The 23,475-nt window shown below is 46.3% G+C and overlaps 1 protein-coding gene across 3 annotated transcripts; it reads right to left on the reverse strand.

Moving 5' to 3' along the window:
* Nucleotides 1-5: 5 nt before the first annotated feature.
* Nucleotides 6-22,580, reverse strand: zdbf2 (zinc finger, DBF-type containing 2). 3 transcript variants are annotated; one of them, XM_080881921.1, is made up of 11 exons: nucleotides 22,436-22,580; nucleotides 13,132-13,320; nucleotides 11,331-11,365; nucleotides 11,179-11,209; nucleotides 10,997-11,093; nucleotides 10,765-10,916; nucleotides 3,617-4,157; nucleotides 3,425-3,541; nucleotides 3,004-3,350; nucleotides 1,436-1,598; nucleotides 6-1,364 (listed from the first exon to the last, which is right to left on the reverse strand). In XM_080881921.1, exons 3-11 carry the CDS (start codon nucleotides 11,350-11,352, stop codon nucleotides 576-578), a joined length of 2,259 nt encoding a protein of 752 aa, XP_080738047.1. In that variant the 5' UTR covers nucleotides 11,353-11,365; nucleotides 13,132-13,320; nucleotides 22,436-22,580; the 3' UTR covers nucleotides 6-575. The 3 variants fall into 3 exon arrangements, with proteins under 3 accessions (XP_080738047.1, XP_080738049.1, XP_080738048.1); XM_080881923.1 differs by having other exon boundaries at nucleotides 13,132-13,222; nucleotides 22,436-22,494; XM_080881922.1 differs by lacking the exon at nucleotides 22,436-22,580 and having other exon boundaries at nucleotides 13,132-14,781.
* Nucleotides 22,581-23,475: the final 895 nt, after the last annotated feature.

Consider the following 23,475-nt stretch of genomic DNA (forward strand, 5'->3'; position numbering starts at 1 on the left):
TGTAGAAAAGTTACCAAAACATAACGTGTTTCTATGGAGACGTGAAGCTGCCAGGATCATCATCAAGTCGTCATGTTTCATGTGATGTTTTACAAACATGAATTTAAATAAAACATGAAATTTCTTTTGTCATATTTTTTTAACATTTCATCCGAATTTTGTTTACACACAATAAATAAAATCCATTCATAATTTTTATTCCAATGCTTCCCAAATAAAACTTTAAAATAATTAAATTAAAACAATAAAAGCTCTTCAAAATGGACAGATTAAACTTTATATTTAGATTTTTAACTTTAAAAATTAACATTTTAAAACAATCAGATTTGAAAACATCATTATGGCCAAAACAAACCTGGCATTTAAAACACACCTGGACAGCCAAGTCGTACTACAAACACAGTAAAAATGATAAATGGATTCAGTTTTCATTTTAAAATTGGCACCAGCAGGCTTCCATACACTTCTAACAGCCTAATTAAAGGCTACATTATCCAAGAATAACTGATCAATAACCCATCAATAACCAGCACCATCAGGTTTCATGAAAAATAAGACTTCATTTTGAAAATCAGCTATCGCCGCGACCTGCGGCCCCTCCTCCGGCGTGATGACAGTAAGGGGGCGGGGCCTGCAGAGATTGGGGGTTTCCTGCCAGGTCCAGCCCGGCGCAGCCCCTCCCTCCTTGGGTGAAGGGGTGTGGCCTGACCCCTGGTTTGTATCTGGGAGGCTGGAGGGAGTGCCCTCTCCCTTCTAGCCCCTCTTCTGCTCTCTGACAGCCTGTTGAGGGGCGGAGCCTGAGTTATGTCGGACTGAGCAGAGTCCCTGCTTAGCGTGCTTAGCAAAAGGCTGCTGCTGTGACCTTTGACCTCTGTGGGCGTTCTATCGGTGTTCAGGTCCGGGCTCAGACTCCTGAACAGCTGACGAACACAGGGCGGCGGTGGCCCAGAGGGGGTGGAGCCTCTGCGCCATAGGAGGCCTCTGGGTGGGTTCTTGAGGATACGGTTGGAGGCGGGGTCGTAGAACCGGACAGGAAGTCGTTTGTATTTGACCTTTAACCCCTGCTGCTCCAGCGGGCGCCGTTTCTTTCTGCAGCGTTTGTGGGTGGAGCCTAACGCTGACATGCGGTTGGGGGCGGAGCCTGATGGGGAGGAGAGTAGGTAGACCAGCGAAGTGCGTGGCTGTACAGGTGTGATGATGCTGGAGTACGACGAAGGGAGAGAACGCCACGTTGGCACAGGTGTCCTCTCAGCTGCCTCTGGATTGGCTTGTGGGTAGTCGATGGGTGGGGCCTCAGGGGATAGCTGATGCACGGCGGGAACGACCAATCGGACTGTCTGAGTGCTGTGACTGACCTTCACCACCTGCAGGAACAGTGCAGATGAGACCTTGTTCTTTTGCAGGAACTGACAGCGCTCTAAGTCACACGACTCACCTGACACCTTGATGCCAGTCTGAAGCTCCGCCTCCTTCCCCTCCTTCTTCTCATATACACATAGTCCCCCTCGTCTGGGTCCAGCAGGGGTAGCATACCTGCATCTGGCTCCACCTCCTCGGGTTCAGCATCCCCCTTCATTTTCTGGCTCCGCCTACCATACCTGAGTTTGATGACATCAGCAGAGAGAGTCATGGGTGTGATTTACGACCTGAACATGGATTACCCGCAGAATAAAAACCTCGTTTTAGTGGAAAAGTTGCGTGACAGCGACCACTTCAGCTCTTATACCTGAAGTATCTTAATCCAGGACATCTTTAACCAGGATGTTATTGGCTACTTTTACTACCTAACTCAAACTGCAAACTTAAGGAGACTCAGGCAGGTCTCTAGACTAACGTTTTGCCATGGCTGCACTGGTGCACCTAACAACAAAAGTAACAAAAGTTACGTGCACACAAATTTTTCAACCACATCGCTTAATGCCGCAGCTTTACATGTTCACTTTGTTTTTAACTGCTGTCCATACAGACAATATTGATTTGTAAGTGATTAACTAACAATCTTGTCAACACAAAGTTCTTTATTTGGAGCACATTTCTACAAGAAAGATAAGTTACCGTATTTTTCAGACCATAAGGTGCACGGGTTTATAAGGCGCATTAAGCGAAACCAAACAGTCAGATAAGTCTTTAATAAACTTTACTTAACTCATTCTTCTTGCTTCCTCTACTTCTGTATCATTGATTCATTAATGTTGAATTCTCTCAGCTGCTCTATTCCTGCGTGACTGATAAGAGTTTGAAATCCATGTCGTAAGCATGTCTCTTAACAGGAGCCATTTTGGGGTCCTTATACACACACAATACGGTAATATTATGCTGAAGCACAGTGCGTATCACTACACGAGGCTCCTGACTGTGGTAGCAGCTGTGCTCCAACAATCTATCAAGCGGTGCGGCTTCATAGCTTACCAAAGAGATGCTGAACCATTTTCACAGATCTTTGAGCGCCGTGTACATAAAATCGTTTTGTGGTCAGTAAGCACAACCAGAATTCATACATAAGGCACACTTTTGAGGAAATTAAAGGATTTTAAGTGTGCTTTATAGTCCTAAAAATACGGTGCAGAAAAAGTTCTTGTGCTTAAAGTGCTTCACTGAGCTGAAATTTAAACTTAAAATATCTTAAGATATATAAAATTAAAAGAAAGTCAAAATTAAGTGCCTCAAAGGTTTTGAACTGAACATCTCAATATCTGAACACCTTACCTTGTGCATGGGCACCTGAGAGGTCCCGACCTTGACTATCTCTGATTGGTTTGGACCACGATATGGGCATAATGTTGTCTGTTGTTGGCCACACAGAGACTTTCAGAGTTGCGGAGACTTTTTTTTTTTTACTTGAACCTAGGATTTTTTTTTGTCGCACCTTTGAGAAATTAGGTCGCATTTGCAACCAAACTGGTCGCACTCTAGAGCCCTGTCAGGTAAGCTCAACTAGCTTTATGTAAGCTCAGCTGACTTCTTGTTTCCTGTGGATTGTAATATTGGCAGGTTCTGGCTCACCTGGCGAGGGACTCTGTGTCGAAGTAGCAGATGAAGCGCCCACGCCTGAACTGTCTCACCAGCCTCTCCACCTTCTCCTCGTCCTCCTGCTGGATTTGGGTCCAGGTCTTCCCCCTGAAGGATTCTGGGATACGCTCCGGGGCGGGCCTCACCTCCTCGATGGGTAGGGTCCAGAACCCCTCCTCCGTCCTGTCACCCGGCCCGTGGAGGGCAAAGTGCAGCTGCTGTGAGTACACTCTATCTTCCACGTCCACCTGCGTGTCCATCAGATGGCAGAGGTCCCGCCCCTCCACCTGACTCACCTGCGCAGGTGTGTCACTGAGAGTTCGCGCTCGTTGCAAAACCACCTGCAAGGTGACATCAGTGATCAGTGTCTGCGCTTGTCAGGACACGCCCAATTCTTCCCTGGACCCACAGGTACCTGCACAGGCGAGTCCCAGTCTTCACTCGGTGTTTCCATGGAAACAGGGAGGCTTAGCTGGAAGCTGTCTGTATCATCTTGGCAGGAAATGGCGCCATAACAGCACCTTTGAATCACCTGCGGGTGGAACAGAGAGACTGGTTGACAGGAAGTCCACCTGGGAACCATCAGTGTACTGGAACAGGAACTAACCTCCTCGATGGTCTGGTCCAGAGGGTCCGTGTGGCCTGAGGAGAATGCATCCTCTCTGTGGGCCTCCCTCCTCTCCCTCTGCCAGGTGAGCCAGGGCCTCTCACCTGGACCAGGCCTGTGGTCTGTGGGGGTCAGGTGGGGTTGGGGGCCATGGCCTGGACCTCCAGGGCGCTGCGAGGAGGACGAGGACTCACTGGTTTTCCTCCTGTTCGTCTTCCTATGGGCTTTCCTATGGACAGGGGGCGGAGTCTCCAACTGAGAGGCCGGCGCTCTGCGGTAAGGAGAGTGGGTGTGATCAATGATGCCTTCGTCCTGCTCTCTTATAGGTACAGACAGCCTCTCCTGGCCCACTCTGTCGCCTGACTGGCTGCAGGCATCATCTTCTTCCATCGGACGGGCTGGGTGACAGGAAGCGTCATCAGAGCTGGGCAGGCATTCCCGGGTACCTTGAGACTGGCTGTTGTCGGACAAACGGACTTCATCGAGCTCCGCTTTTGGCAATGGGGGGGTGGAAACTGATGGGAGGTCAGTGTGAGACGGCCTGAGGCGGACAAACAATTGGACAGGTAAATAAACAGGTTTGTTTGAGTTGTCAGAGGTCTGCGCTATGAAACCCTGAAGCTACCTGTCCTATCCAGGTAACTTCAGGGGTGACTGTGGATTTACAATGAAGGTAGTTCACTTATTACTGGGGTGTCTACCTCCTAAGTCTTGTGTGATTAGCTGTCTCAGGGTGCAGACTGTTGTAAACTCTAACTTCCAGGGATCCATAAGAAACAGGATTTATTAAGTTTCATGTAGCTAGAGGTTAGCAGGGAGTTAAAAGAAGTCCCATAAATGAAGACAGAAAACTAAACAGCAGTGACGTTTGTAGGGTGACTGAAGGTGGACCACCTTCAGTCACCCTAGGTCAGGGGCCCCCAACTCCCCCCAGTTTTTAGATGTGTCCGTGATCCAACACAGCTGATTCAAATGGCTGAATTACCTCCTCAACATGTCTTGCAGTTCTCCAGAGGCCTGGTAATGAACTAATCATTTGATTCAGCTGTGTAGACCCAGGGTGGGATCTAAAACCTGCAGGACACCGGCCCTCAAGGTATATTGGTGTTCTACCTACAGAGCTATGGTAATATAAACACATTAGCACAGTGAAGCTGGACGACACAGCTAACTTTCCCCCCTCAATAAAAGTTTATGTGAGAGTTCCTGATGGGCAAATGCAAATGAAAAGATACTGAGAACAGCCCAAACTTCATCTGAGATCATCCATCAGCAACATGAGGTTAGTCACTGTGTGGTCTGTCCTGATGCTCAGCTTCATGTACACGTTCAAATCTTTGTTAGCCTCAGAGTGACTCTTTTCTCATCCACTAGAACAGGGGTCGGCAACCCTAGGCACGCGTGCCACAGTTGGCACGCGAAGGGTTAACTGATGGCACGGCCATAGCTGGACTGGCCATCGGTGACCCGATGATTATTTTTAAATTTTTTTTTGTAACGGTATAAACAATGAAAGGTGGTGGATTGGCCAGATGCTGGCCGGTGTGTAAAAATAACTCAGTTGTTTGGTGGTGGCATCGCGGAGCTTCCACAGATTCAGTAAAATTAACAAGTGGTGGAGGCCAGCACGTGGATGAGGGCGATCGGAGGCAGGACGAGGAGAGACCCGAGGCGGCCGCCGGTGTTCCAGATCAACTGGCGTTTAGATCAACTGGCGTTTAGATCAACTGGCGTTGGTCGAACAGATGTGTGGCAGACTTGCGTTTCAGGAGCTGCTACCTACAGACCAGCAAAAAAACGCCAAATGTGTCACCTGTGACACTTGTGAGGTTATCTCAAACACACTCAGTCAGTCTTGATGCTGTTGAACAACAAAATGTTTAAAAATGTGGCGAGTTTACCTGGTGATATCCTCATGCGCGACGCGATCGCGAAAACAGCAAACAAGTAATACCACGCCGATGTCGTTCACAGGACAGCAAGAGTAAACGATCAGGAGACTCTAGTCGTCGTTATCGTTCCGCTCGCACGTTGTATTTCTCCGGTTTCAGCGTTTTTGCTTCACAACTAAAGCGTGCAGTTTACTTTGTGTGCACCAACATGGACTCGAATCAACCAGCGCCACCTCTGGCCAAGTGCCACAGCCTACAGCCAGATCAACATGTGACACACATCTGCACCACGTTTGAATTCGTGTCATGCACAACACATTTGTACCGTTCAATTGTCTCTGTTTGTGCGTCATGCAAATAAACCTTTGAAATGAATGAAATGATATCATGTTTGTATTATCAGCATACATTTGTACAAAATGCCAAATTATATACACAAAGTCATAAGAATCACCACCCTTGTTCATCATGATATCAATACTTTTGCCCATCAGAAAAATGTCGTGAACAAATACATGACACACTAATATTTCACCAGCGTCAGGTGAACTGACCTTCAGGTAAGAAGTTATGACCTGCAGTCTATCTGGTCAGATATAAACCAAGTTCAGGTGGAGTTTATTTTCCTTATACTGACTTTTTAAAGTCAGTTACAATAACTCGTACTGCTACCAGCTAGCATGACGGAGTTTCTATACAGCTGGGTGGGTGCTATGATGTTACTGATGTTGAACTTTATTTAATTCATAAGGTTAGTTAGTATAGTTGCCAACCGTCCCGTAAAAAGACGGAATCCTCCCGCAAAATATTACGCGTTTCATGTTGAGCTGAGAGGGGACGCAGTTTGTCCCGGACTTCAGCTAGAATGAAAAAAGACACAAAGGTGGAGTTATTCTGTCTTTGCTGCACAGCTGCCTCTTCAGCTGTATCCCAATTCAGGGTCTGCAGCCTTAAAGGCCGCACTTTAAGGCTGATTACGTCACAGCGACACGACGAAGGCTGTCCCAATTCAAAGGCTGCTCGAAATGCAGCCCTCAAATGCGTCCTTCATTTCCCTGAATTTTAAGGATGTGGCGGTGTAGACTTCGTGGCCCAACATATCCCAGAATGCATAGCGCGGCGGTGGGTGTGGATAATTTTGCCGAAAATAAACGGCGGATGAGGGGCGCCCGAAGAGTAAACTTTAAGTAAGTGCTGAATATGACGTCACTTCTTTATGTGCAAATGTTTAATAACGAAGAACATTAAACATTACTGTTGGCCACGTGTTGGCAAAATTATGTGATATGACGTTTGTACTAACTTGGTTTTAAAGCCTTTACTTTAAAATATACGCCGTTCAATAGCTGAGCTTAATCTTACAGAGAATGATCAAAGCTCATGTAGAAACAAACAAATGAACAAAAGATTTTCTCCTTCATTTCTGTCAAACAAAGCTGTATGACACGTTTCCAGCTGTTAGTATCATGGTTGCTAGGCAACCTGGGCAGCGCGACGGAGGCTAGACCGTCCCATTTCACAAGCCTCGCACTTCCGGCCTTAGCGGTCTTTGAGTACGTGGCCCTTGAGGATCGTTAAGGCTGCAGACCCTGAACTGGGATACAGCCTTCTCCTCTCATTCTCTCTCCTGTTGCTACTTTAATCATGAAACTGATCAATGATCAGCTGATCGGCTTTTCTCTCTTGTTTGTTTATCGCCCACTTTGCGCCAGAAAGAGGAAACCAGCAGATGTCGCGGTAAACAACAACAGCACTTTTAAGCTTGATCAGCTGTTGTTAGAATTTATTTAATATTAATTTCTAGTATCAGCTGATGTTTGCTGGAGCCACAGCTGTAAAGCTGCTGGTCATGATGTCGGTTTGGATATGTGGTGAGAGGGAAACATGAAGATGAAACCAGGAGATGTCCTTACTGGATCATCAGAGCTGAACAGGTGATGGAGAAACAGGTTTACCTTTTAGGTGACATGAATGAGTTGAAGTTATGAACTGTTTCTGAGAGACAAATAACACCAGGATCCTTTTCTAAGCAGCTGACAGCTGGTAACTGTGCAGGGGCGGATCTAGCAAAGTGTTGCCAGGGGGGCAGGTAGGGCATTAACAGGGAGAGGGGGGCACAAAGAAATACTTCCTTATTGTCATTTAAAATGTCTGGTTGTTATTAAATAATTATCTGAAGCTTACAACCAAAGTTTTTATCTGATGTAAAATGTATAGAAATCATACATATACCAACAAGACTGTACATCACTGTCACCACAGCGTTTGTTTTCATTCAAAGGCTTTATGGCTTTAATACCTGGTGGGCCGGTCTTTAGTCAAAATGCCCGGGCTGCTAAAAATAACTTACTGGTGAGAGGGACGTTGTTAGCTTTCCACATTCTGACATTTCAAAAGCTTCAGGAGCTTTCTGCTCAGCACAGCATCAGCACCACGGAGATACATGGATACATCCGTAGACTCGAGACACAATGCATTTTTGGGACTTTCAGGTGTTTGGACCAATGTTTTATTTTCTGATCAAACCAGAAATCTTTAATGAGCAGCTGGATTTGTCTCACATTAACTGGCTGAGGTAATGCCAGTTAATGCAACATCGAAGCAGCTGGAATCCACAGCTGTGCGTGTTCATGGAGCTGCATGTTCACCTGCTGGACATCACTACCTGACAAGTTTAACTGTCTTCAGAACATTGCAGAGGCCTTATTGACAGTATTTGGCTCTACATATCTGTGTGAGCAGATTTTCTCTCACATGAGTGTCCTCAGGTAGCCTCTGAATGCTGGACACTCAGAGACCTGTGCCTGGGAGACCAGAGATCACACTAACATGTGTGTCTCTGTATTAACAGACATGCCATATTGGCTTAGTTTTCTTATCATTCTTGTGAGGAGACCATATATAGCATTTGTATTTTCTGTTGTACAGTCCATTTGCTGTTATGGAGTTCTTGTTATGGATAAAAAGTGTCTTTTTTTGTTTCAAAATAGCTGATAACTATTCGCTGATAGCTGCCAACATCTGCGAACAAAAATAATTCTATAAAGTGGTTCTACAGGGTGGGCCATTTATATGGATACACCGTAATAACATGGGAATGGTTGGTGATATTAAAGTCCTGTTTCTGGCACATTAGTATATGTGAGGGGGCAAACTCCTCAAGATGGGTGGTGACCATGGTGGCCATTTAGAAGTCGGCCATCAATGGCGTGTTATGTTACGTTACGTTGAAACCAAGCACACCATTGTTTTTCTTGTGACATTACCAATAAGTCTGATGTGTCACATGGCCCTCTTCCTATCCGGTTGTTCAGTGATGACGCGACGAATCCTACTTCCGGGTCTAAAGTAGTCTGCGTTTAATATGGCTTTTGTGTTGTTAACATGTTTAATGTTATGTATTTTCTTCTATTTGATCTCAAAAAGCTCCTAAAACAGTCAGTGATCCCTGTTGACCTCCCTCGGCTTTTATTACCGCTAATCATTTATTTAAGCTCAGTTTTTAAAACCTTAGGATGTAACTACAGCCCAGCCCATGCAGCAGTATATGAATGACTAACCTCGTATTGTGGATGGATTATCTCAGTTGTTCTCCTGGCTGAAGTTTGGTCCTTTTACAGCATCCTGCCATGCGATTACATTTGTTTCTGACCACCGAGAAAACTCACGTTAACTTTTATCGAGTGGAAAAAAAAAGTTAGCTTGTTTATATTATGCTAACATAGCTATGTCGCTAGCGGTCACGTAGCACATCATTATATACCAGCTAGCCCAACTTCAGTAACCCTACAAACGTCACTGCTGTTTAGTTTTCTGTCTTCATTTATGCTGGAAGTGATAGCAGAGCTGTACGTTTTAATTTGTTTCCAAAACCCTGCAGTCAGGACATGCTATATTGTATTTAGATAGAAGCTAGCGAGCTAACTCCCTGCTAACTTCTAACTCCGTTAAATGTCATAAATTCCATTTTCATGGATGCCTGGATGTTAAACTCAATTGTTACACCTGGTAGAGCATAACGCTGATCATTTTATTAAAGATGAAAGACTTTAGACAGTTTTTCAACTCTCAGTAATGCCACAGTGATCGTTTGATATATGGACCTGCAGCGGAGTTTAGACCCAGACACGGCTAGTGACGTCAGACTGAACAACCGGATTGAAAAAACAAAAGTTGTATCCACGATGGCCGACTTCTAAATGGCCACCATGGTCACCACCCATCTTGAGGAGTTTGCCCCCCTCACATATACTAATGTGCCACAAACAGGACTTTAATATCACCAACCATTCCCATGTTGTTACGGTGTATCCGTATAAATGGCCCACCCTGTATATAGTGTGTAACTGTTAATATAGAGCGTTATTAAGTTGATTGCTAATGCAATCATATGGCACACTGACCTCTGAGGAAATTTTAAATGGCACTCGCCATCAGAAAGGTTGCCTACCCCTGCATTAGAATATTTGGTGTCTGGCAAACCAGTCACAAAGCTCTGGCCACTGTTACCAGGGTCCCATGTTACCAGGGTAACAGCGGACAGATGATAAAAGGAGAGGAGAGGGAAGGTGAGACTGAAAATACAGAAAAACAAACATATTTCAGTCATCCAAGAGAGATCCCATATACCACATAATAACCACAGTGAGTTTCTACTACTGAAGCCACTGTGGAGTTTTTCCCTCCGTTTACCTCAGCTGTCTATGTGAGAAGCCCCCACCTTTATTTACTCTGGAACAGGCTGAAAACGATGTGAGTCAGAGAAGCTCACTGCTGACAGCGATACTGAGGCTATCCTGAAATTTTCCGTGGGTAAGTGTTTTGCTCACTTAATCCCGTTAGCTGTTTTTAGTTTGCATTAATGAATTTGTCTTTGAAGTAGATCTAAGTTTGTTGGACAAAGTTGTAGGATGTGAGGAAGTAATCAAACTGAGGGAAAGCGTAATTTTTAGGACACTCGAGCCTAACAGGAGGTGGCCTAATGTTAGCTTATAACAGCTCTTTTTGTTTAGCCGGCTCGCTGTCACGGAGACAGGACGGTCACATGTCTAATCAGCTGACAGTGACAGTACTGGTGTGCAGTCATAGACATTAATTCTCAGAATATTTCACTGGTAGGGTTTTAATCCTCTGATAGTGTCATGTTTGTAGCAGGTGACACTCACGGGGATCGTGTTCTGTCACATGGTGCCAGCTCCGCCCCTTTCATGTGAACACACAGGTTAAGACTGTCACAGGTGCATCTATGTGGGTTACCTGGGGTCGTCGTAGCGATGTGGGTGGTGCTGCAGAACGTCCTCGAGGAAGCGCTCCAGCAGAGTCAGTCTGTTTCTGCCGCTTGCTGAGGTGGACCCTGAGCCTCTGGAGGACGCCCGGACTGAATCCAGGTGTCTGAGACTGGACAGGTGCTGGAAAAGACACACAACGTGATCAGAGAGTCACATGACCTAAGGGCACGTTCAGGTTCTCCTGTGACGTGTGTGCATACCTGGTCCAGGTTCCTGTACAGGACTCTGCAGTAACCACAGTAACCCTGTCTGCTGGGCTGACACCTGGATGGGCCAGGCTGAGGCTCCGCCCACATCCTGTCACACAAACAACACATGTGACCACACCTATCTCACCTATCTCTGATACAGAAGCTGAACGCTCCTGCACAGGTACACTCACCTGCTGGTAGGCTCAGCCTTCCTCTGGTCATCTGAAAGAAACACACAGTGTGAGACAGATATCACCTGTGTGTGTGTGTGTGTGTGTGTGTGTGTGTGTGTGTGTGTGTGTGTGTGTGTGTGTGTGTGTGTGTGTGTGTGTGTGTGTTCTACCTTCATCAGAGGAGTCGGACATCCTGACTGGAGATCTGAAAACAAACAGGTGAGAGTCACACCTGTAGCTGTCAGCACACACGCAGGTACAGTGGGGCAAAAAAGTATTTAGTCAGCCACCGATTGTGCAAGTTCCCCCACTTAAAATGATGACAGAGGTCAGTAATTTGCACCAGAGGTACACTTCAACTGTGAGAGACAGAATGTGAAAAAAAAAATCCATGAATCCACATGGTAGGATTTGTAAAGAATTTATTCGTAAATCAGGGTGGAAAATAAGTATTTGGTCAATAACAAAATACAACTCAATACTTTGTAACATAACCTTTGTTGGCAATAACAGAGGTCAAACGTTTACTATAGGTCTTTACCAGGTTTGCACACACTGTAGCTGGTATTTTGGCCCATTCCTCCATGCAGATCTTCTCGAGAGCAGTGATGTTTTGGGGCTGTCACCGAGCAACACGGACTTTCAACTCCCGCCACAGATTTTCTATGGGGTTGAGGTCTGGAGACTGGCTAGGCCACTCCTTTCAAATGCTTCTTACGGAGCCACTCCTTTGTTGCCCGGGCGGTGTGTTTTGGATCATTGTCATGTTGGAAGACCCAGCCTCGTTTTATCTTCAAAGTTCTCACTGATGGAAGGAGGTTTTGGCTCAAAATCTCACGATACATGGCCCCATTCATTCTGTCCTTAACACGGATCAGTCGTCCTGTCCCCTTGGCAGAAAAACAGCCCCATAGCATGATGTTTCCACCCCCATGCTTCACAGTAGGTATGGTGTTCTTGGGATGCAACTGAGTATTCGTCTTCCTCCAAACACGACGAGTTGAGTTTATACCAAAAAGTTCTACTTTGGTTTCATCTGACCACATGACATTCTCCCAATCCTCTGCTGTATCATCCATGTGCTCTCTGGCAAACTTCAGACGGGCCTGGACATGCACTGGCTTCAGCAGCGGAACACGTCTGGCACTGCGGGATTTGATTCCCTGCCGTTGTAGTGTGTTACTGATGGTGACCTTTGTTACTTTGGTCCCAGCTCTCTGCAGGTCATTCACCAGGTCCCCCCGTGTGGTTCTGGGATCTTTGCTCACCGTTCTCATGATCATTTTGACCCCACGGGATGAGCTCTTGCGTGGAGCCCCAGATCGAGGGAGATTATCAGTGGTCTTGTATGTCTTCCATTTTCTGATGATTGCTCCCACAGTTGATTTTTTCACACCAAGCTGCTTGCCTATTGTAGATTCACTCTTCCCAGTCTGGTGCAGGTCTACAATACTTTTCCTGGTGTCCTTCGAAAGCTCTTTGGTCTTGGCCATGGCGGAGTTTGGAGTCTGACTGTTTGAGGCTGTGGACAGGTGTCTTTTATACAGATGATGAGTTCAAACAGGTGCCATTCATACAGGTAACGAGTGGGGGACAGAAAAGCTTCTTACAGAAGACGTTACAGGTCTGTGAGAGCCAGAGATTTTCCTTGTTTGAGGTGACCAAATACTTATTTTCCACCCTAATTTACGAATAAATTCTTTACAAATCCTACCATGTGGATTTATGGATTTTTTTTTCACATTCTGTCTCTCACAGTTGAAGTGTACCTCTGGTGCAAATTACTGACCTCTGTCATCATTTTAGGTGGGGGAACTTACACAATCGGTGGCTGACTAAATACTTTTTTGCCCCACTGTAGATAGATAGATGGCGGCGTGTACGGGCGCAGCGGCGTCAGAGTGGAAGTTGTGTGTGTTTGTGAGGGACTATGTGAAACATCTGGTGTGTGTGTCTGGTTTCAGTACTCACCTGGAGGACGTGCAGTCAGTGACCTCTCTCTCCAGTCACAGTGCTCCATGCTGTAACCAGTGGTAAGGTGAGTGTGTCCATGAGCCTGGAGCTACAAACGGGAAGTGATTGATTATGGGTCAGAAGTCAGCGGAACACACTGGCCTGTCTGATCATGAGACAGGAAGCCTCTGATTGGTCCAGGTAAACCTGCAGCACAGACAGTCCATTATGCAGCCAGGTTGGAAACACCTGAGGGTGCTTATTTATCGCATCATACACACTCACAGCTCAGTAATGTGACTGGCTGTGTGAGGACGGGGCTTGTACAGCCCTAGTGAGGGTTTGTGATGTCACAGCTCACAGGTAATATGGCTGTTGAGTTGGAATTATTAAGGTTAAAGGTCACAGAGCCTGAAACAGCTGTTTCTTAACTGTGAACACTTCTAACAGCTGCCAACAGGACAGCCCACCTGAGCTTCACGGGCCAATAGGAACACTGGTAAACCCGCCCCCTTGCAGAATGAGGTACTCCCATTGGCTGTTATTCTCTGTCACTCACTTTGGTCAGCCTGGTGTGGGCGGGGCCAGCAGCTGTTTGATTTAAAGTTAAGGAAGCATACCGTTGGCACGGGAACCATCTGACTGCACATATACAGTCAGACACACACACCAACACAGCATCAGCACCAGGGACTTACCTGGCTGCGTCACCATGGTACATGATCAGAACACCTGGTTAGGATCACGTGATGTTCAGATTACGATCGCCTGCTGAGTCACAGCTGATCCCTGATAACTGATCATTAACGTTAACAGACGTCTTTCAGTAGAATGTCAGAGGCTCTTCACGAAGCTCTATTCATCTGCTCAGAGACGTACCTAAGGAGGCCTTTGACTCCTGCCTCGTGGTCACATGACCTGTTACACATAGGGATGGGTACCGGTGTCCGTTCTGACATAAACGGTAGTGACCAGACCGAAAAGCAGCGCACATTTCGGTGCTTTATTTCGGTGATTTTTTTCCCTGAGCTGTGATACGCTTTAGATTCTAGCCAATCATTTTACGTTTCCGAGGATAGTGGGTGGGGCCAGGTACGTACGTTCTTTTAGAGCAGAGCTACAGATTAAAAATGCCCAAGGCGAAGCGGTCAAAAGTCTGGCTGTACTTCACAGCAAAAGATGCAAACTCAGCAGCCTGCAACAAGTGCTTTAAGCTGATACTGTGATACTGTCAAAGGAGGTAACACCTCGAATCTGATGAAACACCTGGCGACGCAAAGCGTTTTTTTTTAAAGCCGAGAAATGCGCCGTATTTGATAGCTTGCTGCGAGACCTCACACCGAGCACATCTACTGCGGGTGTGGTGCCTGTTATCGGACCCGGAGTTAGCAACATCCCCCAAAAACCCGAAGAGGAGAGTCCTGGCCCCTAGCCCTGCCAGTGTAGCAGAAATGATGAGGATGATGATGCAGCAGCAGCCGTTCTTCTCTGCGTGAGTACCTTAAAGTTGTTCGTGTGTAATTTAGGTTGAGTAGGCTAACCACGTTATTACATTAATGCATGTAAGGTGAACTAGCAAACACCCTCGTAGTTACATGCGGCTGTCTTCTTGTTTGATGGCAGATACTCCCTTCACCCTGGCCAAAAAGGCTAAAATGACCAAAGAAAAAGTGGAAAAAAGCTAAACATGAGAGGTTTTTGGACAAAGTTTGTTTTTTCCTTTTTTTTTCTTTTTTTTTTTGTCTGTCCCGTTTGGCTCTTTTGCCATCAGGATTGTTGTCTAAAGGAAAAGAAAGATGCCCAACGGATTTACTTTACCAAATTGACCATCCCAGCCTTGCCATAATGGTCCATTTGATTCACCTTTTATTGTTTATTTTATTTTCACTTACTGAATATGGGACAGACTTGACTGGGGGAAAGAAGGGGAGAAAGAAAGAGGGAAAGAGAAACAGCTGAGAAGAGGGACGGGGGAGAAGGGCAAAAACCAAAAACCAACAGAACGGGCAGAGTTTGTGGTTGTGATCACCCGTGTGTACACCTGTGAGCATGGACGCGTTTGTTTTTTGTTTTTTAAAAGGTTCCTTCATGTAATGATCTGCTAGAGGGTGTGGGGGGGCCACAGCCCCGTCCTCCAGGGCATGAAGCAGGTATGGAGGAGATCAAAACTCCAGACATCCAGAGGCCCCCAGAACACAAGAGACCAAGGAAGACCAACAGAGGGGCAGCCGCGCCATTGTCCCAGAAAGAGCTGAGGAGAGTCCCAGATGAGGGCTCACTCAGCAGCCGCGGAGCAGAAGCCAGGGGGAGTTGCAGTGACGCGCCCGTGAGTTCCGCCGGCAGCCAGCCGTGCCTGAGTGACCGAGCCCTAGGCCGAGAGGCCGGGGGCACCCCACCTCCGAAGTGGCCCGAGCAAGCCCCAGGCTCCAGGCCCCGATAAGCGGCCGCCAAGGAGTGAGCCGGCGTGTACCTGGACGCCCATCCCCGGACACAAAGAACCACCAACGCACCGATGTCTGAGGGAGTCCGCCACTGGCAGGGGAAGTGGTGGTAGGGGGAGATAGGCCTCCATACCTTGGAGGGCCTAAGATGTCCCCAGAGAGGTGGCGCCTGACACCCAACCTGACATATAGACACAGAAATACAGGCACACACATATACAAACATCCATTCCCACCCTCATGCTCTCATATACACTTACTCCACACTCAACCAACGTGGAGACAGACATAAAGAGACGCTGTACACACGATCACACTCCCCAAGCGTACTCTAAGCCCCGGGTCTAGGTACCCTTGCCCCTGGAGGGGGGGAACTGCACCCAGACCCAGGTGGTGTTACCCTTTTCCCTGCGGTGGGGGGAGGCAGACCGCCCCGACTCCGCAGCAGCAGGGAGGCCCCACACTCCAGACCGCAGTCGGACGGCCAACTCCTCCTCCTAGCCCCCCCGCTCCAGCAGGTCGCAGAGAACGGGGGTGAGAGAAGACTCCAAACCTCCCTCCACCCGCTCATTGTAGTGTTGATGCATGTGTGTTCTAAGGTGCATTTAAAACCCAGGAGGGCATGGAGCTACCTGCCAGAGAGCAGCAGGTAAGCGCATGGTCCCTCCTGCTGGCCCTCAATGTCTACGTGTATTTAACATTGAGAGGTGGGCAACGACGCCAGGGGTGGGGTGTACACCCTGATGGTACTTTGGATTCCGTGTATCGTGCCCACCCCCAAGATCCTATATGTATGTGTAATGAGAGTGTGAGTAATGTGAATGTCTAAGTTGTGGGATAAAATTGAGGCAGAGGCAGCCAGAAAGGGAGGGGGGGGGGGGGGGGGGTGTCTCCTCTGCACCCTGGTGACATACCCCTACTCCAAGGTCCTGCATGTGTGGGTGGTTGTGGTGGAGCGGGAAGAGGGAGGCAGCTGGAGATGGGGAGGGAAGGAAGGGAGGGGCAAGTGACCCCTCCCTGGGGCCACCTCCCCCGCTGACCCCAGTAGGCACCCCCATACTCCGCGACCCACCAGGGAAAGGGGGCCCAGGCCCATCCAGACCGGGGCCCAGCGCAGCAGCGCCTCCCGGCCCCACAGAGCCCAGGACAGTCCACCCAACCCCACCACAGAGAAAACTGCACCCACCCCACCATCCACTCTTCTTCCAGACTACATAAGACAATAAACACCCAGGCTGAGATCTTCCTCCACCTCTCCTGTATCTCCCCCTCCTGTAGAGAGAGCCCCTGAGGAGAGGAAAGCTCCTGCAAGATGTGACAATCTTCCCCACCAGTTGAAGAGCCCCCCAGGTGGCTCGATGCACCGGCGGCACCCTGCTCCAGGGCTGGGCCCCCATGCACCCACCCGCCCACAACCCCAGCAACACACCAACCAGGACCCAAGCCCCCGAGGCCCGGCCCGGGCCCCAGCCCAGAGATGGAGCGCCCCCAGAACCTCATGCCCATCCCGGACCCACCCAGGGACAGCCAGGCTACCAGGTCAATAACCCACGTCCGTCACCACAGACCCTCCCCTAGTCCCGCTGCACGCAGCCGCGAGGAAACAAGTCACCTGAGAGCCAACAGAGCCCCTAACCGGACATGACCGCTACCCCGGGTTGAGCCCCCCAAGGAAAATGCCTCCGGGGAACCCCCCGACGCCCTAAGCCTGTCCCTACCCCCACACCAATCACAACAGTGAAGGCGGGACCAAACTATGACCCCCCACCCCCACTAGGTGATGGAGCTGATCAAAGGAGCCCAGAGCAATTGATCTGATGTGGTGGCAGAGGCTGTATCAAGACTAATGTAATCTAATAGATAATTTCTATATTGGTTAGAATTAAGATTATTTTTATTTTTCCAGTTCATGAGAACTGTTTTCTTGGCTATGCATAGGGCAGTGAAAACCATATGGGCGATATTCTTTTCTGAAGTGACATTATCTAAGCTGCCCAACAAACACACTAAGGGGGAAGTTGGAATGTTACATTTCAGACACTTCGATAAGTCTTCACATATCTCGCGCCAAAACTTCTGAACTGGTGGACAGAACCAAAGAGCGTGGATATAATTGTCCGGTGAATTGGTTTGGCAGTGTGAGCAGTTGTTGGTAGACGTAAAGCCCATCTTGAACATCCGATGACCTGTATAGTGCACTCTATGTAATATTTTGTATTGAATTAAGTGAAGACTGGGATTTCTAATTAGATGAAAGGTTTTTAAGCAAATCTGAGACCAGAAGTTTAGGTCTAAGTTAACTGATAAATCCGCTTCCCATTTTGCAATAGGAAGTGATATTGATTCATCTGTTTTAGAAAGCATTCTGTATATTTTGGATAGTAATTTGGGGGTTTTAAGAGTAAGAAATTGAACCACACTTGGTGGTGTTTGTAGTTCAACTTGACCCGGTTTAAATTTCTTTTTTACTATGGATTTAATTTGTTGATATTCTAAAAATCTTTTCTTGTTGATCCCATATTGTGTAACTAGTCTGTCAAATGAAATAAATTCTGTTCCTTCTAGTATATGTTCTAAATATTTGATTCCTTTACCACTCCAATCTGAAAAGTTTATCATATTATTGTTTTGTAATATGTCAGGGTTGTTCCAGATAGGTGTACGTTTGCATGGGATTAATGAAGACGCTGTCAATTTTAGAAACTCCCACCATGCTGTCAGAGAAGCGCTGATGTTGATGCTTTTAAAGCATTCATGTCGTTGGATGTTTGAGCTGATAAATGGTAGGTCTGAGATCTCTAGATTATTGCAAAGTGCTTGTTTTACATCTAGCCAAGGTTCATCTAAGAGGGTATGTTTTAGCCATCCTGAGATAAACTGAAGCCTGTTGGCTAAGAAGTAGTGCTGAAAGTTAGGCAGTTCTAGTCCTCCTTTATCCTTGGTCTTTTGTAGTGTTTTTAAGCTTATACGTGGGGGTTTATTTTTCCAAAGGAATTTGGACATACATGAATCTAGAGATCTGAACCAATCTTGTGGCGGTTTAGTTGGGATCATTGAGAATAAATAATTTATTTTTGGTAAGACCATCATTTTTATAGCGGCAACCCTTCCCATGAGTGATATGGGTAGACATTTCCATCTAGCCAGATCATCTTCTACCTTCTTTAAAAGTGGGATATGGTTTAATTTAGTTAGATCTGCAAGCTTGGGAGAAACATTAATACCTAAATATTTTATATTTCCCGATTGCAGTGGTGTAGAAGAGGAATTATGGAGGGAGCAATTAATCGGTAGAACTGTAGATTTTGACCAGTTAATTGAGTAATCTGATATTCTTGCAAAAGAGTTTATCAATTCAATCACCCCAGAGATATTGGTTTGTGAATCTTGGAGAAAGAGTAACACATCATCCGCATAAAGGCTGATTTTATGTTCCACGTTCTTGCATTTTATGCCCTTAATTACTGAATTCTGTCTAATTGCTGCTGCTAGTGGTTCAATAAAAATTGCAAACAGTGAAGGGGAGAGTGGGCATCCCTGCCTGGTGCCCCTCAAGAGACAGAAGCTGGAGGATGTCTGGTCATTTGTTCTGACACAAGCTGTTGGGGAATTATATAATATTTTTAACCAGTTTATGAAAGAGGATCCAAAACCAAATTTGTGTAAAGTTGCAAATAGAAATTTCCAGTTAACTCTGTCGAATGCTTTTTCTGTGTCTAAAGAGACTATTGTAGTTTCTAGGTTTTTACTGTATGAGTAGTCTATCAAATTAAGTAATCTACGTGTATTTGTTGATGAGTGCCTACCTTTTATGAAACCAGTTTGGTCAGGATGAATTAAGAGGGAGGTTATTTTCTCCAGTCTCTTTGAGAGAGCTTTGCAGATTATTTTAAGGTCTACGTTTATAAGGGATATTGGACGATAGCTTGAGGGATATACAGGGTCTTTGCCTGGTTTTAGCAGGAGATTAATGTTTGCAGAATTTATATTTGATGGGAAAAAAAAAAGTTTGTTTTTTCCATTGTTTAAGCACTGCTTCCAGCCAAGAGTGATACCATATATGCCCTATAGCTGCAGAAAAGGCTAACATTGTTATCTTTTTACAAAAAAACAGCTGAACATGAGAGGTTTTTGGACCAATTTTGTGTTCTCCATTCTTTAAGCACCGGTTTGAGCACCGTTTAAGCACCGGCACCATTTCAAAAGTACCGGTTTGGCACCGGTATCGGATAAAACCTAAACGATACCCATCCCTAGTTACACACCATGTCAGCGGGGAGGAGTCCCATACATGAGCATATGTGAGTGCAGTACAGGCGATGCTGTGCTGTGATTGGTGTTTGAGTGCAGGTGTGTCTGCTAATAAAATGATTCATATGTAAATTAAACAGCCTCTTGTGTGACCTCCACTTACGCAGAGCTGCTTTACTGACTGAAGGACCGCTGCTTCAGGTTAACCCAGTGTTTAACCTGCATGCTTACATTCAATTCAATTTTATTTATATACGGTCAAATCACAACAAAAGTCGCCTCAAGGCGCTTCATAGAGAAAGGGGCGGGGCTACATCTTCTTACCAATCTAATTGTGATGTTCAGAGTTTCAGGTCAGCTGACCTTGTCACTGATTCTTTGATTTCCAGATGTTTTCAGTGAGACTTACTGATTTCATATGAACCACTGACTGAAGCTTAGACTGAGCGTCTCACTGTCACACCGCTGTGTTACTGAAACTGTTTATTATGTTGTGTGTAGATCTTTATCACCATCTGATGAAATCTCTGGGGCCCGTTCTTCGTACGTCGCTCACTACATCCAAGATCAAATGACACATCCAAGATCAAACCATCGCGCTAACCGTGAGCTCGCTAATCCGGTTCTCCGAACACACCTTCCGTTGACGATTAGTACAGCTGGACGCAGTAATGTGAGATCACTGGGTGTCGTAAAAGGGGCTACGCATCGATAGTAGAAACATTGATCGGCAACCCTCTGATTGGTCGGCGAAAATGTCGAAGGAGCGCGCTCGGCTCGGTATTTTTCGGCAGCAGAGCAAGAACTCCTGAGTGAGGGATTTCAGGAGTTTCAGAGTTTAATCAGAACGCAAGGGAACACTGCAAAGGCTGCAAAAGCAAGGAGAGAGGGCTGGCAGAAAGTTGCTGACAAATTAAACTCGTAAGTAATTTAATAATAATAATAATAATAATATATTGGATTTATATAGCGCTTTTCAAGGCACCCAAAGCGCTTTACAATGCCACTATTCATTCACTCTCACATTCACACACTGGTGGAGGCAGCTACGGTTGTAGCCACAGCTGCCCTGGGGCAGACTGACAGAAGCCAGGCTGCCATATCGCGCCATCGGCCCCTCTGGCCAACACCAGTAGGCGGTAGGGTAGATTTATTATATTACACTATATTATCCAATATTATATTACATTATATTATATTGTTATATTATATCCTCTTTCACATTAGAGCCACAACAGGACCCACTAGAACATGGGAACAAGTAAAAGTGAAATATAAGAATATTCTATAGAATGGTAATATTTATCACTTATATTGCTTTTCGTCTCTTGGAAAGAGACCCTGAAATAATCTGTTTGTTTGTTTATAACAGCAACCAAGAAAAGGGCAGAGCAAAAAAAGACAGGTGGTGGTCCTGCACCCCCTCGTCAACAAGTTGGTTAAGTAAATAATATCCTCACGGGAAAATCGATATCTCTCAATGAGCACACTGTCGCGCTGAGCTAAAGGATCCTGTCTGTCCCGCAATATATGCTGAATTCTGAGGACTCTCCTTATCAATCTTGCACCTTCCGCAATGGGTTGCTCGCGTAAACGGACAGGACATGGCTGCGACAGGCTTCCCAAATCCACCTTCACTTTTATAGCCGTGGTCTCTCATCTTGATTACACGAAGTAATTTACAATTACTACTCTGAAATATGAATTACATCTGTAATAATCACATACATGTAATAGAATGTTAATAGTACATTTCCCTTTTTTAGGAAATGACCTGTATGTATCTGTGTGACATCAATAAAAGGATCAAGTGCTGCATTATCTTCAGTTACATTGATGTTATTTATTTATCGCTGTTGCTTTCGTATAAATGAAGCGGACATACCTGCGTGGCCGCGATCTAATCCTGTTTACATAAAGTAAACCTGCTCCCGAGCAGGTTTACGCTTACGGCTCTGTTGCTATGACAGCAAGTCCCGGATGAGCTTCGGGGAACCGAACGATCCAAGATCACGCGAAATCGTCAACAATCTAATCCAGCTAACTTACTTAGCGAGGTACGAAGAACAGGCCCCTGGTGTCTCTCATAGGGATCATTTTCTGTGGAAGATTCACATGACCCATGAAACACCTGTGATTGGTTCAACACTGCCAGCTCCACTGCTTTTATGTGACCGGCGGTTAACGCAGTGTGTTTATAACCAGCTCCCGTTTCCATGGTAACTCTGAATAAACAAGCAATTATGTCAGTTATTTGTTTGTAAACAAAAGGCGCCTTCGACTGACCACTCACAGCCCTGCTCTCCCTGCGCTCTGATTGGCTACTGTCGCCTGAACCGAGCTCTAATTGGTTGATTCTGACTGAAACTAACTAGCCGCGTGCTAACCTCCCCTCTTAAGCCTGGCTGGTTAAACTCACGCTAACCCCGACTTAAACCGGACTCGCGGTAACCATGACGACGCCGCTCGTCATGCTGCCGGTGACGTGGCTTTACCCTCACGGCAGCTGTTAGCATTAGCACCTGGCTATGCGGTAGCATGGTTAGCCCGCTAGGTCAGGCCGAAAGAGCAGCTGAGTGTCTGTCTGCGGGCTCGGTGCATTCACGTCAGGGCGGACAGAAACCGTTTACCTTCCGCTGTTTGTTGTTCTTCTTGCTTTTGTTCAGTTTCCACAGATTTAAAAGCGCTCCGCCGTCGCGCGTTGCTACCCCCCTCTGTTTAAGTTCCGGTCCGACTCTTCTTCCACGGATCCATTCGCTGCAACACAACGGGGGCGTGCCGCCGCCAGCAGGCCGCACGGAGAAGTGCAGCCTCTACAGCCCGGGTTCCAGGGTTTAAAAAATAAAAGTTACTTGTTTCTGTCCTCCAATCACAGCTCAAGTTGCACATTACATCATGAGCTTGGGATGAACATCATCACTCTGCACAGACTAATACAATGATTGATGAACTAGCTCAGGTGATGAAACAGACTTTAATTGAATCCACTGAAGAGGATGCGTCGACTGAGTGTGCCCTAAATAAAGTTTGAGCTGACTAAGGCTATGTTCACACTGCAGGTCTGAACGCTCAATTCCGATTTTTTTTGTCTGCTTGTTCACACTACAAATAAAATGCGACAGCAAACGCGCACTAGTGTGAACGCTCAAAGCGGCCGCATGCGCAAAAGAAGACGTCACACACACAACGTGCTCTGTTTAGACCCAGAGCAAACAGTATTGTTTGACTGATGGCCTTAATATAAAGACTTTGGACTTTACGTTTCCCAATTTTTGCTTGAAGTTATTGTTATTTACATAATAATGTAGATAACCTAATAATGATCCTTATTGCTGTTTTAGAGGAGCGCTGCTTCAAAGGATAGCTGCAGATTTCTGTCAGAATCTGCAGATTATACAGAACAAAGAAAATGTTCACGTTTCTCCAACGTTGTCTTCCCAACAGTTTCACTGACATCTACACTGGATGGCCAGGAAGCGTTGGCGATGTGTTCTCGGGCACTGATAATTTGTGTCTGTCTTGTGTCAGTGACGTAAAAGACTGATATAATGCAACATGACCGTTCAAACAGTAGTCACTTTCTAAAACATCGGATATGTATCCGATTCAGTACCACATACGAAAGGGACCCAGATCGGATTTGTGCTGTTCACACTGTCATACCATGGTC

Source organism: Rhamphochromis sp. 'chilingali' (genome assembly GCF_963969265.1).
Source record: "Rhamphochromis sp. 'chilingali' genome assembly, chromosome: 5".
NCBI classification, from domain to species: Eukaryota; Metazoa; Chordata; class Actinopteri; order Cichliformes; family Cichlidae; genus Rhamphochromis; species Rhamphochromis sp. 'chilingali'.

Bases quoted from the DNA above. Each gene is read 5' to 3' on its own strand.
- zdbf2 (XM_080881921.1), bottom strand. From the start codon at position 11,352: ATGTCCGACTCCTCTGATGAAG. The intron at 3,351-3,424 runs GTACCTGTGGGT...GTCACCTTGCAG, and splicing joins ACTGGGACTCGCCTGTGCAG to GTGGTTTTGCAACGAGCGCG. The intron at 1,599-3,003 runs GTGAGCCAGAAC...CATCAAACTCAG, and splicing joins GACACAGAGTCCCTCGCCAG to GTATGGTAGGCGGAGCCAGA.